At 36.7% G+C, this 19500-nt stretch overlaps 1 protein-coding gene across 1 annotated transcript; it reads left to right on the forward strand.

The window, feature by feature from the left end:
• Nucleotides 1-453: 453 nt before the first annotated feature.
• Nucleotides 454-2176, forward strand: LOC131041361 (RING-H2 finger protein ATL67-like). The gene has a single exon (XM_057974400.2). It carries the CDS (start codon nt 1100-1102, stop codon nt 1592-1594), a length of 495 nt encoding a protein of 164 aa, XP_057830383.1. The 5' UTR covers nt 454-1099; the 3' UTR covers nt 1595-2176.
• Nucleotides 2177-19500: the final 17324 nt, after the last annotated feature.

The raw sequence follows: 19500 nt of genomic DNA on the forward strand, positions 1-19500 counted from the left end.
AAAACAGTTAAAAAAACTATTCCTATCATTGTATCAAATTTGCTCACAAAGAAAAAGAAAAAGATTCGAAAAGATGAACAAGATTTGATTCACTTCAAACCAATTAGAAAGGTGATTCACTTCAATTTAAATACATATATTCCAACTGGCAAAAAAATCCCACGTTGAAGATGAATAGAGTAGGTAGTGTGATTCGAAAAAAACATAAAGAATTGTTTCGGTAAATCCTCCTATGGAGAATCAGCTCTTAAGAAACGTAGTGCGTTCAGTTCCGTTTGCACATTAAATTTCAATAAATGCATTTCCCAGTCGAAGGAAAATTGTACTACAAATTTAAAAATCTCACCAAGCAAATTGTACGTGAGAAATTTAAAATATCCCAGGTAGTAGATCTTGGAAGTGCTTGATCAGTTGAACCAGTGGTTTCCGTTAATTCAAAGTTGTTGAATTTGAACCAGTGGTTTCCGTTAATTCAAAGTTGTTGAATTTGAACCAGTGGTTTCCATTAATTCAAAATTGTTAAATTTGAACCAGTTTGGTGTATTAATCACGGAAGCATCCGGAAAAATTCGTACGTGGGTATCTGAATCTGGTATGGTAGAAATAAGTGTAACCTGCAGATGGTGGCGAGGATGTAAATACATGGACTTGCAGTTTGGTTCCGCCATTAATGTCTCATTTAATGAGGCAGCTTTAAATGAAAGCCAATAATTTTCTTTGAATATATAAATGCATGTTGCCACTGGGCCATCGCTTGTTCCAATGCACAACAGCGAAGGTCAAAGGGCATGTAAACCGTAGATGCAGGGGGAAATCGCCCGGATTCCTCCAGGCTCCGGGCTTTAATAATCTCGGGTCCTGATGCGTCACATGCCCCCACCGTATTTAATTGCTGGAGCAAAACGGCCACATCTATAACCTGGAGGCGAAAGCGAAGGGTTTTGCAAGGGCATTGGGGGTTATATTGTCTCTGGTCTCACAATCGAGGGAATTTTGGGATCTTTTGGTTTAATGGCGGGCACAATTGGTCCCGAGGGTTGAGGTTCCGGGGTTTCAGAAAGCGAAAAGCAGAGGTCCCGGGTTTGAATATCGGCAAAAGATGAGCACCAATTCCACAATGGGAGACATGAGCAGGGTGGGCCTCGGGTACGGCATCGCCATTGCGGTCGGAATACTGGTTCTGCTCTCGACTGTGATGTTGGCTTCGTATGTCTGCGTGCGGGTGCACGGCCGGACTCAGCTGGCCGGAGGCGTTGCGCAGAGAGAGGCGGTGCAGAGGGAAACAGGGGCGGCGGCCGCTGCGGGACTCGACCAGGCGACCTTGGACTCGTATCCGCTTGTGACATTTTCGGAGAAGACGTCTCGCGGTGAGGAGCTTTCCTGCTCCATTTGCCTGAGCGATTATAAGGAGTCGGAGGTTCTGCGTATGCTGCCCGAATGCCTTCACCTCTTTCATGTCCACTGTATCGATGCCTGGCTCCGCCTCCATGCCTCGTGCCCTATGTGCCGTACTTCTCCTCTTCCAACCCCCATTGCTACTCCTCTCTCGGAATTCATCCCCCTTGCCCGCCACCCTCGGATTCCCTCTTCATAATTTGTACCTTCCCTTTCCCTCCCCTGTGCATGCTTCAGCCCTAGTCACATTTTTCAGCAGCCTCTGCGTCTGTGTATTCCGTCTTTTTTTGAATTAATATATATTTGCGTCGGATTCAATTTGAATGCCTGCGTCAGGTCCTCATGAGGTATGTATTTGCACAAACTTTGCTTGTTTCTGCAACCTGGTTAACTTTCTGTAACAAGTGAGAAATCTAACCAAAATCGACATTTCACTGAATGTATTAAAGCTTCTTCTTTTAAGCTCTAATCACATTCTTCAGCAGCCTCTGCGTCTGTGTATTCCGTCTTTTTTTTTTGAATTAATATATATTTGCGTCGGATGCAATTTCAATATCTTCGTCAGAGTTCTCATGAGGTATGTATTTGCACAAACTTGCTCATTCCTGCAACCTGGTTAACTTACTGTAACGAGTGAGAAATCTAACCAAAATCGACATTTGACTGAATGCATTAAAGCTTCTTCTTTTAAGCCCTAATGACATTCTTCAACAGCCTCTGCTTCTGTGTATTCCGTCTTTTTTTAAATTAATATAAAAATGACTCGGATGCAATTTCAATATCTCCGTTGAGTCCTCGTAAGGTGTGCTTTTGCACTGATTTTGCTCGTTTCTGCAACCTTGTTAATATTCTTTAACGGACTGAGAAATTTAACCAAAATTGACTCTTCAGTGAATGTATCAAAGCTTTTTCTTAAAACCTAATCACATTCTTCAACAGCCTCTGCTTCTGTGTATTTCTTAATTAATATATATTTATTCATGGGATGCAATTTATATTTCTCGTTAGAGTCCTCGTGAAATATGTTTTTTCACTGATTTTGCTCGTTTCTGCAACTTTCTTTAACGGACCGAGAAATCCAACTAAAATTGACACACTACTGAATGTATTAAAGCTTATTTTTTCTTAAAATTTCTGAACATGGCGGATTCCATGCATTCTGGCTACTTACGATTAAACAATACACCAGAATGATTGGAAAGATTTCAAGGTATGTTTTGACGCTAATTTTGCTGGTTTTTGTAACCTGGTAAACTTTCTTTAAAGCACTGAGAAATCTAACTAAAATCGACACTTCGCTGAATGTATTAAAGCTTTTTTTCTCTAAAAAATTCTGAACGTGGTGGCTTCCATGCATTCTGGCTACTTGAGATTAAAGAATAGAGAAGAATGATAGGAAACATTTTAAATTCCTGATTTGCAGGGTCATTAACGGGAATCTGTGTACTTATTTTACGCTGTCAAGTTGACTGGTAAATAGGTTTCAATAAAATATTGGCTCTCTTGTTCAGATTCGAATGTTCTCATTCAATAAAATTTGAAGACGGCTTCCAGAAATTTTGATCTCTGTAACGTAAACTTCCCCTGTAAATCTGACTGCTTTTTATTATCAACCGTGAAATAGAAACATTTGGCAGCATGATGATTGTGTTAGAATTTGAGTGGCAAGCATCCATCCAGTAGCAGAAGATGATGATAGCCATAAATACTTTCATGGCAAACTATTTCATTATTCTTGTTCATAGGCCAGAGAGAATATTTATGATGTTATTAGCAGCCAATCATACCAAATAAAATTGGATATTTTAGGCAAATTCGTATCGTACCTCTCATTTTATTTTATTATTTTATGCATGAGTTGCAATTTTAGCCAATTAAAAGTTTGAGATTAATTAATAGTATTGTTAAAACTACAATTTTTTATTATGAAAGGAATTAATTATTTAGTTGACTTTCATATTCATATTGACTTTTTTTGTGATGAGATTTTTTAGTCTTATATGTTTTACATCTATTTCCTGTCTTTTAATATTAATATTGCAAGTCAATTATTGTGATATTATAAATGATTGATCAAAATAAAATATAAAATATAGTCTACTTTCATCAAAATGTAAGTATTTTATTGAAAAATATTGTTGTCTACATAAGAGAATTGGTTGATACATACATTAATAAAATCAATTCAATTATTGTGGTATTATATATGATTGATCAAATCAAAGTTAAAATATCATCTGCTTTTAAAAAATGAGTATTTTATTGAGCAGTATTGTTGTCTATGTAAGAGAGTTGGTTGATGCATACATCAATAAAATCAATTCAATTATTGTGATATAAAAAATGATTGATCAAAGCAAAGTTAAAATATAAATAAATGTAAGTATCTTATTAAGCATAATTTTTTTTTCTATGCAATAGAGTTGGTTGTTGCTTACATTAATAAAATCAATTCAATTATTGTGATATTATAAATGATTGATTAAAACAAAGTTAAATATTGTCTATTTTAAAATAAATATAAGTATTTTTCAGCAGCAATGTTTTCTATGCAAGAGAGTTGGTTGATGCATATGTTAATAAAATCAATTAAGTTATTGTGATAATATAAATGATTTATCAAAACCAAGTTATAAGAGTCTATTTTTACATAAATGTAAGTATTTATTGAGTAGTAATGTTGTCTATTCAAGAGAGGTGGTTGATGCATATATAATAAAATGAAGGTCAAGAATTCAAGGTACAATTTATTTTCTTAAAAATATGTTAAAAAACTTTCTCTATGTGTGTGTTTTTATATTCCAATTATTGTGGTATTATATATCTGTTGGTGTTTGGAGGAGACGAACTCGAAATCAATGGTGAGAAAACCCACTACCCAAGTCAACTCTACTATTCGTCACAAGCTAGATTTAAATTGCATTTTATTTCATAACAATTTGTTGAAAATATTCTAAACCTTTAGTTTTAAAGAGTATTAAAATTCAATTATATATGTTGATTAGAACAAAGTTAAAATATCATTTACTTCCGACCCATCTAAATTACAACTTAATTTCATGAAAATAATGTTTTAAAAAAATATTCTAAATATTTAGTTATACAAAATGTTTTTCAATTAAATTGTGTGTATTCTTATGTCACTGTTTCACATCACATATAGTGCACGACACTTAGTGATCTATCGTTAGGAAGAGAAGGGTACTAGATTAGATCACAACCATATTCTTTAAAAGAATAAGAGTTGGGAGGTGATAAGAGAAATGATTTAGAAAGAAAAAATACAAATAAAAATAAATTATATATATATATATATATATATATATATATATATATATATATATAATGATTATTTGTTCATTTTGTATATAAATTATATATTAATATAATTCAAGCCTATAAATTAGTATGCAACATTGATTTATTTAATATTTATTCATATTGAATTATTATATATCTATATTTATATATCAATATTTTTGTATACATATTATATGCCTATTTATTAGATATCTGTTAGTTTGTATACATTTAATTATCTTTTATGCACAAATTTTGTATCAATGTGATATGTCAATTGGAATAGTTTTATATATCATTATACTAGAGATTGTTGGATTTAATATTTTTCATTATCATTTATCTATACTTCTATTATGTCTTCATTTATAAATTATTAATTTATTTTATTATTCTCATGATTTCATATTGATTGCATATCATTAAATGCTATGAATTGTAGATCTTGTTTACTATATTCATTTCAACATTATGTATCTCTATGTTAACATATAAACTAATCTATGATATTTTTTAAATATTTTATATACACAAACGTTATATATAAATATATATCTTTTAAGAGATCAATGTATAACGTCAATTATTTACATCATGTTTTTTCGATATATATCTATTAACTTACAATATTATGTTTGTATTTATAAATATTCATTTATTTTTATTTTTGTAATCTTTCAGTATATCGCCTTTGCAATCCTTCCTCCTTTTTTTTACGGGTTCCATTTGCAATTAAAATATTTACTTTCATCTCCTCCATAATGGATCACCGATGTGATTTGAATGTCATGTCAAATATAATAATAAATCCAAAAATATTCTAATATTTTACACAACTAAATTTATAGATTATGAAAAATCCATATCTACTATTATAAATAATAAAATAACCATACACATATTTAATATTTATTTTTTTGATCAATAAGAGGCCGAGGCCGAAATTTTATTAATTAATAAAAATATTTATACACCTCCATTCAATGCGAGCGTCAATAGGAAAGAATGGAGGGAAGAAAACCTCCGACTTTGCCTGGGACCATAGTCTATTAAATAAAAGAATAAAGTACAGAGCATAGATACAACAGCCAGATTTAATCCTGGGCTTAGTTACAGATTGCTACAGATGAGCTGGTCGTATGGATATACAAAAGAATAGAAAAATACAATGCAAGATGCTAATGGCTAGACTTGCCATTTTTAATTTATTCTAAACTTCTCATTATGCTTAAACATGTGAGGAGGCTTCCATGTCTCATAGTTTTAGCTCTGATTGAATGTATCCCCTTTTTCACAGACGTTGGAGAGGTCGTTCACGATGTTTCGGCTTCAGCAACCAGAAGGAATTGCCCTCCCGTCCGTCACCTTTGCTGTAATCTGAAAGGAAGGTAAAATCCTGCAAATTTTAACAAACAATGGGTTGCCTGGGCCATTACAGTCGGGGCTACCTTTACACATTTTTCATGGGTAACGACATAATGTAAAAGGAGGTGATGAACGTCCATTGATAGAAACCCACATATATTTGTTAATATATATAACCGTCTATGAGTTCCAAGGATCATAATATATAACGAAACAAAGTATCAAAAACAGAGTATCATGAAAAGTTTTTAAAGTTTATCGGACCAAAAAAGTCCTGCATTAAGCCCTCGAGATTAGGCCTTAGTCTACCTAGAGAATTCTGTTATAATCATAGCAAATGTACACTAAAAAACTGCCCCTAACTAAACCCTTGAACGCTTAAATCCTCTATCCGACTAGAGAGCGTAGTCGTTGCTTGGTCCCGCCCTCTCTGAGTCCCTTGTTTGGCTTGGAATCTCATCTTCCTCCAGAATCGCAGTGTTTGGAATTTCTAGAATGTCTTCATACAAAGATCTCGAGATCCAGCCATAGTAACATAATAATGATCCGAAAAATCCGAGTCTAAAAGGTAAAGGATAGATTTAAAATCTTACCCCCTATTTTAAAATATTAAAGTTTCAAATCTATATAAAAGTTGGTATAAAAGGTAATGAGTCTTGGTAGCTAATGCTAGTAGTTGGCAAAGCGCTAAATTGAATATTAATCTTTCAAAATTATACTAAATTATACTCAGCTAGTATTTAAAAATGGTAACGTAAACTGAAATCTTACAAGAAACAAAGGAATCTCAGAGTGGATAAGGGGAGAAAAAGGAAAGGTCAAGGAAGTTTTTTGCCATCAGCCCCCATGTTGGCTAACTTGTCAGCCCTTTTGTTGCCTTCTCTAAAGATATGATTAACCATTAATCTTCTAAAAATTTTGCTCAAAGCAATGGCTCTTGCAAGTAGTGCATTGGGTCTCCAATTAGGCATACTCCCTTTCCTAAAGTCGTTGATAATAATAGCAGAGTCTCCCTCAATCTCCAACTTCTCCACTCCCAGCTCCTTGCAAATTTTCAACCCTTCCAACAGAGCCGCTAATTCGGCCCAATTATTAGTTTTGTGGCCTATTGGATGAGCTTTCAGAGCTATCTCCCTGCCCTCCCAGTTGTGGATAGAGCAGCCAATACCTGCCACCCCCAGGTTGCCTCTGGATGCCCCATCGAAGTTCAACTTATACCATCCCACACCTAGGGGTTGCCAGTGGAAATCAACTCTTTTATTATGGTTTGCTTCAGGGCCAATCCCTATATGAGAAGGGATGATAAGTCCAAACCATATTCCTTTCATCTTCTCATCCCAATATGTCATATAAGCCTCCTTCTGCCCATTGTTGATCTTTTCAATAGTGGCAGCCTCAATTTTGTTAACTAACTGTTTCCAGTCTAGTTTTTCATTTTTGAATAGGCGACGGTTCCTTTCTTTACACAGTTCCCATAATATGATAGAAGGGAGTGTAATCCATAAGCCTTCAAATAAACACCCTTTCCTCATTGTTGGCCATGCCTTGAGAATTCCTAATAAAGACTGTAGAAAAGCTGAGGACCAACCCAATTTGTTGGTAAACCATCTCTAGCTTTGATTCGCATATTTGTAGTTCAGGAGGATATGATCTGTGTCTTCTTCCGCCTCCTCACATAGTGGGCACCTATTGGGACCCCCATACCCCATCCTCCTAAACCTATCCGTTGTTAGGAGCTTATTTTGAAGGGCCAGCTAGGTGAAGACGCCTGCCTTGGGCAGACAGTGATTGTCCCAACACAATTTTAGAGGAAGCTCAGATTTAGGTCAAAGGTGTTGTTGAGTGATATGGCTATATCCATCCTTGGAATTATATTCTCCATCCTTGGATCCATCCCAGACAAGTTCATCCTTGTTAGGGATAAAAGAGAGGTTTCTTTCCTTAAGGATTGCCAATAGTTTGATCTTATCTGCTTCTAGAATTGCCTCGTTCTCAAGGTCTTTCAAGATCCATCCCGATCCATCCTCAGAGGGGGAGATACAGTTCTTAATAGTTAACCCCCGTCCAGATACCAGGGTAGCCCTTGTGGTACCAAAATCGTGAATTTTGTCTATGGCCTTGTATCCTCCCCATGAGTCAGACCAAAAAAGGGCTTCTTCCCCCGTGCCTAAGTTCCATTTGAGCTTGTCTGTGATAATGTTTCGGAAATCCAGCATGAAGTTCCAGATGCGTGAACCCCTAGGTGGATTGTTTTCTCTTAATAAGTTGATGGGGTTGGCATAATTAAGGCATTTATGGCTCAAGATTTTGGCCCATTTTAAATATGGGCCTCTGAACATCCTCCAGATTAGTTTAGCTCCGAGAGCTCAACTTTGGACACGTATGTTTTTGATACCCGCTCCTCCCTCCTCTATTGGTCTGCAAATTTTATCCCACGACAAAAGTGCTATCTTTTTGTTCTCATTGGCTCCTTGCCAAAAAAAGGTTCTCAAGTGTTTGTTGAGTTCATCGCTTTTTTTAACAGGCAAGTTGTGACAAGATAATTGATAGATGGGCATAGCTGCTAAGATAGACTTTACCATGGTGGCTCTACTAGCCGAGGAAAGCCATTTCCCTTGCCATGTATTTATCTTCTTTCTTATTTTTTCAACCAAATGATCCCATAATTTAGTTGATCTTCCCCCCTTATCCAGAGGAAGGCCCAAGTATTTACAAGGAAAGTGTCCTCACTTAATGTCCAAGATCCTGCAGATCTCATCCTCGGTAGATTTGTCTATATTAAACATGAATATTTCTGACTTTTCCAAATTAACCTCTTGTCCCGAGGCTACAACATAGGAATTAAGAATTTCTTTGAAAGCCTTGGCCTCCCTAGAGTTACCAAGACCATAAAGCATGGTATCATCTACAAATTGTTGGTGAGTTGTCGAGGTGATTTCTCTAGTTATGGGAATCCCTAGGATTCTACCATCTTCCCTAGATTTTGATATTGATCTACCTAAGGCCTCTGTCATAATGATGAATAGGAAGGGTGATATTGGGTCCCCCTGCCTTTGTCCTCGAGAGCTATTAAAGAAACCCTCAGGGGAGCCGTTGATTAGAACAGAGAACTTGGGGGTTGAAATGCATTCAAAGACTAGGTTGATCCATGTTTTGTCAAAGCCAAAGGCCTCTAAACATTTGCACAGAAATCTCCAGTCCACTTTGTCATAAGCTTTGCTGATATCCAGTTTGACCAGCATACTAGGTTCTCCATTTAGCTGGATTGAATGAATAACTTCTTGTGCAATAATTACACCGTCATAAATAGATCTCTCGGGCACAAAGCTTGTTTTTTCCTCACTAATGATGATAGGGAGAAGTCTCTGAAGCCTGGTTGCGAGGGTTTTAGTGAAAATTTTATAGAGGGTATTACAAAGGGTGATAGGTCTATATTCATTAAAACATTCTGGTTTCTCTTTCTTAGGTATCAAAACAAGGAAAGTGTTATTAATTTCTCTCAAGATCTTGCCCGAATTTCTAACCCCCTCTGAAGCCTCCGTGATCTCTTTACCCATGAAACCCCTGTTACTACTTCTCAAGTTGCCATTAGTTTTTATATTCAAAGTCATACTATATACTCTAGTCGGTTAACACTACCGAATCATGCAGTCGGTATACACAGAGAAGTCGATATGCACAGTCTAGTCGGTTACAGAAGAAAGCAGTCACAGAACGCAGTATACACCGAGTTGTCTATCGAGTATCTTTTTATATCTACCGAGCAGCAAAGATGACACACCGAGTTTATTATACACCAAGTGAAACGTGTTACCAGATTCATTGAACCTAGACATGCATATGAAAACGTGTTACAATATCGAGGCACATCTAACCGTTATTACATTGGAAATTGCACTAGAAGATTGTGTATGATTTTGAGATCAATCTAACCAATGAAATATTTTGTATAGTTATTCATTCGAGGAATCATGTTTGTAAGATCGAAGCAATGAATTGGATCACCATCTTAAGATCTATATATACAACATGAGTTAAAGGTGTGTGCATGAGTGTAAGAAGACTATTACAGAGACACAGAGGTCACCGAGAAGGTTTTCAGAGAACAGTCGAAGAACAGAGTAACATAAGGGTTTACCGAGTTACTATATGGGTTACCAAGGTATGCTATAAGCAAGGTAATCTATTCTGAGCACATAGAGTCTGCTATAACATTTTAGATGTAAAGTTGCAGATATTTGTAATGATTTTATTGAACACTTTAAAGTTGTAAGAGAAACCTTTAATAGGGTAAAAGACTCTAATCAAGTCTCTAAATTGTAAAGCCTCTAACCAGGTGCAACATTCAGAATAAATGTTGTAAAATCCTTTAGCAAGGTAGATCTAACAGATCTTGTTACTCCTAACAGGGTAAGCTATCAGAAATAGCTAATATGTAGCTCTAACCGAGCACTCTTTATTATTGCAGTAGTGAAATTGTGGGTGCCATTCCCACCGCAGTTTTTCTCTCTAACCAAGAGTTTCTGCATGACCAAAATATATGTGTTATGGAGTGAATCATGTATGATTGTTATCTATTTGTTTTAACTTTATTTTATGCTACTGCACTATTCTGTTTATGCATAACAGTAAAGTTATTATTGAAGAAAAGTTTTGGAGTACTGATTCACCCCTCCCCTCTCAGTACATTAGCTTTCCATATTGGGCCTAACAATTGGTATTAGAGCTTGAATCTTGGAAAAGGGTTTAACTACCTAAAGAGAAAGATCTTATCAATGGTAGGCTACAAACAATCTCGGAGGATTGTGTATCTGCAAGAAGAGTTGGATCATGCTAATCAAGTGATTGCAGACATGCAAAGGCAAATGCAAAAATCTCTGAAAGTAAGAAGAAGATTATCTGATGACTTGCAGGATTCTGAAGAGTTAGTGGAACAAATTGAGACATCATCTAAGAACAGTATATCTGAAGAAACTGAAGAAATGATTGGAGTATTGAAAGAAAAGAACAAAGCATTGGCTGATCAACTAAAAGCAATGAAAAGAGAACATGAACATTTCAGCACACAAATGACTGAAAATCTAGATGCATTAAGGACAGCTAAGGATAAAACAAGAGATCTAGAAAGAGAGAAACAACAACTTGAAGTCTTAGTATCTGATAAAAATGATGAAATCATAAGGTTGATTGAGATTCAACAAAATATGACAGATCAACTAGGTTATGCACATCATAAAGCAATTCTGAAGAATGATGAAAATCAAGCATTGAAACTTGAAGTATCAAGGTTAATCGATGAACTTGAAACAAAGAAGAAATCCAAAGAAACACTGAAGAAGAGCTATGAAGCATCAAAGATGTTGAATGAGCAATTAAATACAAGAAGACCCAACAAAGATGCAGGACTCGGTTACAAAGGAAAAGACTACCGAGAAAGGAATTCATACTACCGAGAGAGGAGAATCATCAAAGCAAGCTAGAAACAGGAATAACATCAAAAGAAAGAAGCCTATTTGCTACTACTGTGGAAATCAAGGTCACACTGCCAACATGTGTCAAATCAGAAAAGGTAAGCAACCGAATGTCACTAAGTCCAATGGTTATTGTTACAATTGCAATAAATATGGTCACACATTTAACCAATGTAGGACAAAGTTTGTTAACAATTATCAAAAGGCAAAATTCAAAGGGTTTTGTAGAAACTGCAATAGATATGGATATAGTACTGAGAAGTGTTGGCTTAAGCAAAAGAACTACATGTGGTCTGCACATCGAGCAAACACTAGAGGTTACCGAACTCACACAGAACTTTACCGATAATATGCAGTAGTACCATGGGATTACAATACAAGGATATGGTGTGAATGTTGTGGAAGATATGGACATATTAGTGCCAACTATTTTATAAGGTTTGGAATGAACAACTGAAGATCATGGAGAAATCCTGGTATGGCATGTTTTCATTGTCACAAAGTTGGACATTTAGCTAGAGATTGCAGAGATCAACCTAGAGGAGACACTGAAGAAATAAAAGAAAAATTAAAGATGATTTGGAAAAAGAAGGAAATTGTGTCAAATGGAGAAAGCACCTTACCTACCGAGTTAGGTGCACCTAGTCCAAATTAATCAGTAAAGGTATTAAGGGACTGCATTCTCTGAAGGTTAAAATCATAACAGTTCCTATTCTATTATGTACTAAATTCAAAATCTGCATAGTTAAGATGCATTAGTAAGTTTGAAATTCTATCAAAAGTACTTTACAGGAAACTTGTCAAGTCGGTGAATACAGGAAGCCTGTCAAGTCGGTAAATGAAGGAAATTTGGTTACTCGGTTAAAACAAAAAAAAGAGAGTAAATTGGTTAAAGGTGAACCGAGTACATTTAATGTTTTTGACCTAACCCACACGGAGCCCGATAAGGTATTTTGTGTACTTAAAAGTATTTTCGCGGTCATTTACACTTACTAAGTTTTCGAAAGAGCAAAGCAGAGCGATTCCAAGGCAATCAAACCTCGTTCAAAGTGAATTCAAGGTATTTACATCAAATCTCATTGCATTGTTAAGTTGGTTTACTGATCTTATCTTGTTGCCATTATTTGCTAAGTTTAAAGCGTCTGTCATTTGAAATTCTAAAACCCTAAAGACTCTTTACTAATTTTTACCTGAAATCTTCAATGGCGCCCAAGATCCAAGATCCCATAGTTGTCAAGAAAGTAGAGAAGCCCTCACTGAAATACTCTTTGACTCCTAAAGTCACCTCTGAACCGGATGACAAAACCGCCTTTTCACTCATCCCGGATCGAGTCTTGTTAGTTGAATATGTGAGATTCTTTACCAAATGCCGTGTTGAAGAACTCAGTCATGTTGAAATCAGAGACACCTATGATGAACTATGTACCGATGGTGTATTAAACAGCAAGTATGAACACATCAAAATCAAAGGATTGACTGAAGCCCTAACCTACCCTCGTGTGTTCAAGCCCCAATGGGTCAAGTTTGTTTTGAGCAGAGTTCATGATGATTTCATGTGGCTAGAAGAGCAACCATTTAAAATCACCAAGGAAATCATTCATGTGATCACCGGTTATCCTATTTATGATCATGCACGAGCTCAAAAGATGATATCACAAAAGGAATTGATCAGTTTAAACGGAGTAGAATCTGATTACAGAGGACTGAAACTGAACAATGTCACTGATGTAGAACTTAAGTTTGCCATTAGAGTAATTGGTTACTGTTTCTTCCAATCAGCAAGGGAAAATAGTGTACCCTGTGCAGTAGTTGACATAGCTTATAAAATTGTGAAAAAGGGAATGAAAATTGACTTATGTGAAGTGTTACTGAAGAACTTGTTTGAGAATCTGAACACAATAAGGAAGCCGAAGAAGAACAACTCGGCAAATACACTAAATTTTGGTTCACTTCTTGTATGCATGTTTTTCTACTTTGAAAAATTCTTTCCATTAGTCGGTAAAGTAGTTTGGGAGCTACACCAACCAATCACCCATCATATTAATGACTTTATCAAGAAGTTAGGTGATAATTTCAATGATATAATGGATAATTACTTTAACAAATTTCAAGAGAAAATGCACAACAGGTACCGGATTCCACCCCGGCTAGTGGAGAAATATAAAGATGACATATGCTTTGAGGTAGACACTGATTACTGTTGTGTGAATGTTGTGGAACCAAGAACTCAATCTTTGCCACCTATGGGTTATGAGATTGACTTTGACATCACACAACAACAAATTGATGCATTTCTTACATTACCAAGGCATGCTACCGAGCTGAGGTATGGAACCTATGAAGAAGTGAAGGGAAAAGTAACAATGAGCATTGTAGTACCCAAAGCTACAAGAAAAGCAACAAAGATGATAAAGGTTTTAACGGAGAAATTCGGAGAAGATTCTTCCTCCACACCTGTCAAAGGCACTCTTGCCATCACCGAAGAGGAATCAAAAGCTCAAGAGGCAGCTATAACACTGAGCATCGAATTGCCTAAGGGTAAAGTGTTAAAAAGAAAGAAACAAGACATTTCAAAGGCCCTACCGAATCCTCCAACAAAGAGACCTAATACAAGAGCATCTGCAACATCACTGAGTAAGAAACAAAAGAGTGTTACTGATCCCAAGGTAACAAAGACATACAAGAAATCTACTCGGAGACTCATTTTGGCAAAAGAGTCTAGTGATACAGAATCTGAAGATGCAAACAAATTCCAGATTGTCAAGAGCAAGAAGGTAAATATACATAGTGTTGAAAACTTCTGTGCCAATCTGAAAGAATATGGTGGATTTGGTTCATTTAGATATGTCAAGTATGAAACTAGAAATAATGATGAGAAGAGACAAATTGAAGAAGTTGTCATATGCACACTTCTAAAGTTCCGGTTAGCTCCATTGGAACTAGTAAAGTCACTTCCTAATGAACTTTACTTGCATATTGATAATAGGTGGAAATATGCAATGGACTTAGAGAAACAAATCAGAGGAAGAAGTCTAGTCCATCTATTTCCTGATATGTCAGTAGCAGAAATAAAGGAACATTTGACAACCTACAATTCAAAATTTCTTGTCAAACAAAGAGCCTTAAAACTGATGAATGGGCTATATATTGACGTAGAAAATGAGACAAAAGCAAAATGGCAGGAAATATTCAAAATCAAAGATGTCGGTGAATAGTCTACAGTTGAAATCGTTGATATCACTGAGCACGATCCTGATGTCACCGAGCAAGGTCCTGATGTCACCGAACAAGACCCGACTGACACCATTCAAATAGATGAAGATGTCATGGATACAGATGAACCAGAGCAGGAAATGATAGAAGGCACTACATATGCAAAACTTGTATCTAGTGAATCCGTTTTAGAACTATTTCAACCTTATCCACCGATCAATCAACCTATCTCTACCGAAGCTCCTCGGGATACAACACAAGGCACCGAAGGTCACAAGTCTACAACAGGAGAAGATACTACTCTAGAACAGACCTCTCAAGCACCTTCGAGCACTCAAAATGTTGCAGCTGAGACACCCAATACCGAGACACCAAAAGACACCACAGCGGCTACAGGAACCGACCAAAGTGTTGTCTCTATCGATTAACCTACCGAGGGTCAGCAAGCCTCTCAAGCTATTGTCTTGGTCCAACTGACCAAAGGTAAAGAGAAGAAGGTGAAAAAGCATAGTTTCAAAGTTGATTTATCTAAACCAATAGTGTTGCCCAATGTGGATATATCAAAATTAAAGGGGCAACCACTCATTGATTCCGGTGAACTATGCAAAGCAAAGGCCGAACAAGAAAAACAAATGGCCATACAAAAGAAGAATAAAGTACTTCAGAAAGTGAAGACACTACTATCAGATATGCTACCTACAACTACAGTGTCAACCGATGCAGCCATCCACATTCAACTGGATGAACTCCTTAATCAAATAGAAACATCCGGAGTTGATGCATTTGAGTATTTGAGCAAGCTCAAAGACAAGAAGCTTATTGCAAAAAAGATAGAAGAGGTACAGAAAGCTCTAGCTATTGGCAAAGTCAAACTTGTCAAATTCATTGCTAAGTTGTCCCCTCAACTCAAGCACATTCTTTATTTATTTCAGAAACTCTGTACATTTTCTTTATTCATTAAAGACATTAAGAATAAAACTGATGCAATTGAGAAAGAGATCATCGATCTCTCAAATAAGTTGACTCCAAAGCCCAATTCAGTTCAAAAATTTTATACCAAGCTTCAATAGCTCATGGCTCAACAATTGGAACTCAGAAATGAAGAACACAAGATCAGGATGGATATAATGACACTCCAGACATTATTCCTTCCTCATCTTTCACTAGTTCAAGAACAGATTAACCGAGCCACACGCCTATCTACTACACAAGAGGGAAGCACTCTTGATGGCTTAATATCACTATTGGCTGATATTCAAGCACAAAATTCTTTAATGGAAAGTGTAAAAGATGCACTCTCTGTCGCTCTCACCGACGCCAAGACAAAGTATAAATCTATTTTTGACCAGTTACCAGCCCCAGATGGAAATTAAGTTTTTGATGTTTGTCAAAAAGGGGGAGTAATATGATAGTCTTGAGTGTGATACAATATATTTGGGGAGTGATACAGTTTTGGTGATACAGTTTTGATATAGTATTCAGAGTATTGTATATAGGGGGAGTATACTGAGCAGAGTATGCAGAGTATCCAAGGACAGTAAGCAAAGCACACAAGCACAGAACTGAGCATGCAAAATTAGAGTTATGTACAGTATAATGATAAGGGGAGTATATCTAAATATACTATTTCATTGACTATTGTATATACTGTCAAGTATAGTCATTTTGCAAAGTATATAGATATTTGAGTTATGACTTTGAAAGTAGTTTTTTTTTTTGTCAAACATTTCAACTAATGTCAAAAGGGGAGATTGTTACTACTTATCAAGTTGCCATTAGTTTTTATATTCAAAGTCATACTATATACTCTAGTCGGTTAACACTACCAAATCATGCAGTCGGTATACACAGAGAAGTCGGTATGCACAGTCTAGTCGGTTACAGAAGAAAGCAGTCACAAAATGCAGTATACACCAAGCTGTCTACCAAGTATCTTTTTATATCTACCGAGCAGAAAATATGACACACCGAGTGAAACGTGTTACCAGATTTATTGAACCTAGACATGCATATGAAAACGTGTTACAAGATCGAGGCACATCTAACCGTTATTACATTGGAAATTGCACTAAAAGATTGTGTATGATTTTGAGATCAATCTAACCAATGAAATATTTTGTATAGTTATTCATTCGAGGAATCATGTTTGTAAGATCGAAACAATGAATTGGATCACCGTCTTAAGAGATCTATATATACAGCATGAGTTAAAGGTGTGTGCATGAGTGTAAGAAGACTGTTACAAAGACACAAAGGTCACCGAGAAGGTTTTCAGAGAACAGTCAAAGAACAGAGTAAACAGAAGGGTTTACCGAGTTACTATATGGGTTACCAAGGTATGCTATAAGCAATTTAATCTATTCTGAGCACATAGAGTCTGCTATAACATTTCAGATGTAAAGTTGCAGATATTTGTAATGATTTTATTGAACACTTTGAAGTTGTAAGAGAAACCTTTAACAAGGTAAAAGACTCTAATCAAGTTTATAAATTGTAAAGCCTCTAACCAGGTGCAACATTCAGAATAAATGTTGTAAAATCCTTTAGCAAGGTAGATCTAACAGAACTTGTTACTCCTAACAGGGTAAGCTATCAGAAATAGCTAATATGTAGCTCTAACCGAGCACTCTTTATTATTGCAGTAGTGAAGTTGTGGGTGCCATCCCCACCGCAGGTTTTCTCTCTAACCAAGAGTTTCTGCGTGACCAAAATATATGTGTTATGGAGTGAATCATGTATGATTGTTATCTATTTGTTTTAACTTTATTTTATGCTACTGCACTATTCTGTTTATGCATAACAGTAAAGTTATTATTGTTAGAGTAAAGTAATTAATTAACTTTGCTCTCCTCTTAAGATTTCTCTTTATGCATACATTAGTCATTTAATAATTAATATTTAATTATTAAATGTACACACCTTAGGGTTAGGTTTTCCTTTGGTGTTGATCTCCTTTATAAGGATTGATCTCTTGTATTATTCATATTCTTGATTCATTTTTTCTCTGATAATACATCTTTTCTCTTTGTCAGAGCCAAAACCTTTGTATTCATTCTCTCTCTTTCTCTGTGACAGGTTTCTTGCATGCAGGTTTCTTTTGGGTTCTGTGGATTTGTATTTCTCAAATCCTACATGGTATCAGAGCCAGATCTGTTGCAGCTTGTTCAGACTTTTGAAAGATTTTGAGATCCAGGTTTTGGTTGCATCAGATTTGTGTTTGTCTTCTGTTTTTTATTTTGGAATAGGGGTATTTTTTTTCGGTGCACTTTGAGCCCAAACGGACCTCACCGTTGAGCTCGTAGCGCCCAAAAACCCCTATTTCCATATAAAATTCGTCCGATTTGGACACAGTTGCACCAGGAGGCAAATTTTTTTTTGCCCCAAGGCCGTACGGCCCTAGGGCACGAAAACCGAGGCGAAAAAATCAAAAAAATAAATATAAAAATCACAGTTTTTGTTTCCACCGGTCGCAGCCCTTTTTTGGAGGCACGCGCAGCCTGGCGGTCACCACCGGCCGCGGCCCGGTCTCCACCATCGCGCCACCGACGAAAACCGCCGCCCCCTGCGCCGCCACTTCGCAGCCCGCGCGCCGCCTGCGCCCAGCCATCGCACCGCCCCTGCGCCGCCGCCCCCCTGCGCCCGCCCCTGGTCGCCCAGAGGACCAGGGGCTTATTTTTTTAAGCCCTTGAGGGCTTAAAGGCCCATCTGGGTCCCTTTAGGAGCAGTTTTACAAAATCGGGCATAACTTGGGCGTCCGATCTCCGTTTTTCGAAAACGAATAGGTGTTGGAAAGCTGATTCGGAGCCCGATCTAATTGATGAAGGTTTTTTTCTCTGATTTTGCCATTTTTCAGTGTTTTTTGCCAGTCAAAGTCAGAACAAGTTTTTTGCACTCCAAGAGCCATATCTTTTGCATACGGACTCCGTTTTTCGCAAGCGAATAGGCGTCAGAAAGGTGGTTCTGTGCTCTTTCCAGATCTATAGTCTATTTCATTAGAAAATTCTTCAGGTGCTCCAAATTTTGTCTCAACCCGTTATTGCTTTCTATCATTTTCTGGCTTTCAGTTTGTACTGGGGATTAGTTTTTTGCATTGTGGGGGGGTGTTTTTCTCTTGCTTTCTGTTATTTACATCAGAAAACTAGAATATAGAAACACCAATACAAAAAAATCAAACCCCCTTCTGCATCTTCTGTCTAGTTCTGAAAGACCACTTAATAATAATTAAAAATTCAGAGCAGTTGAGGCACAGTTCACAGGATGGCAGACAGACCTATTGAATCTCTCACACCGCATAATTACCACACTTGGAAGGGTCGCATGATGACTCTTCTCTAGTCAAAAGGGTTATGGTCCTGTTTGGATGAGGTTCAGCCTCAGTTGACACGTCCTTTTGAGATTATGCAGCACAGGAACAATATGGATCAGGCTATGGGATTGATGGCTTTACACATTTTCGACAGTCTTCAGTTTCATCTTGAGGGTTGTCTCACTCCTCGAGCCATTTGGATCAAGTTTGAAGGACTTTTTGGTACTGTCAACGAGTTCAGAGCTTTGCAGCTTGAGGCAGAGTTAACTTCTTTGGTACCTGATTCATTTCCTTCTATTGAGGACTTTCTGATAAAGTTCAAACAGCAAAGATCTATCTTGCAGGGCTGTGGTAAGACTAAGACTGATACAGAGTGCATTTTCCTGATTCTCTCCAAGCTTCGGGGTCCATTTCAGATCTTCTCTTCGACCTTCTATTCCACCATGGATG

Source organism: Cryptomeria japonica, chromosome 3 (genome assembly GCF_030272615.1).
Source record: "Cryptomeria japonica chromosome 3, Sugi_1.0, whole genome shotgun sequence".
In the NCBI taxonomy this organism is placed as follows: Eukaryota; Viridiplantae; Streptophyta; class Pinopsida; order Cupressales; family Cupressaceae; genus Cryptomeria; species Cryptomeria japonica.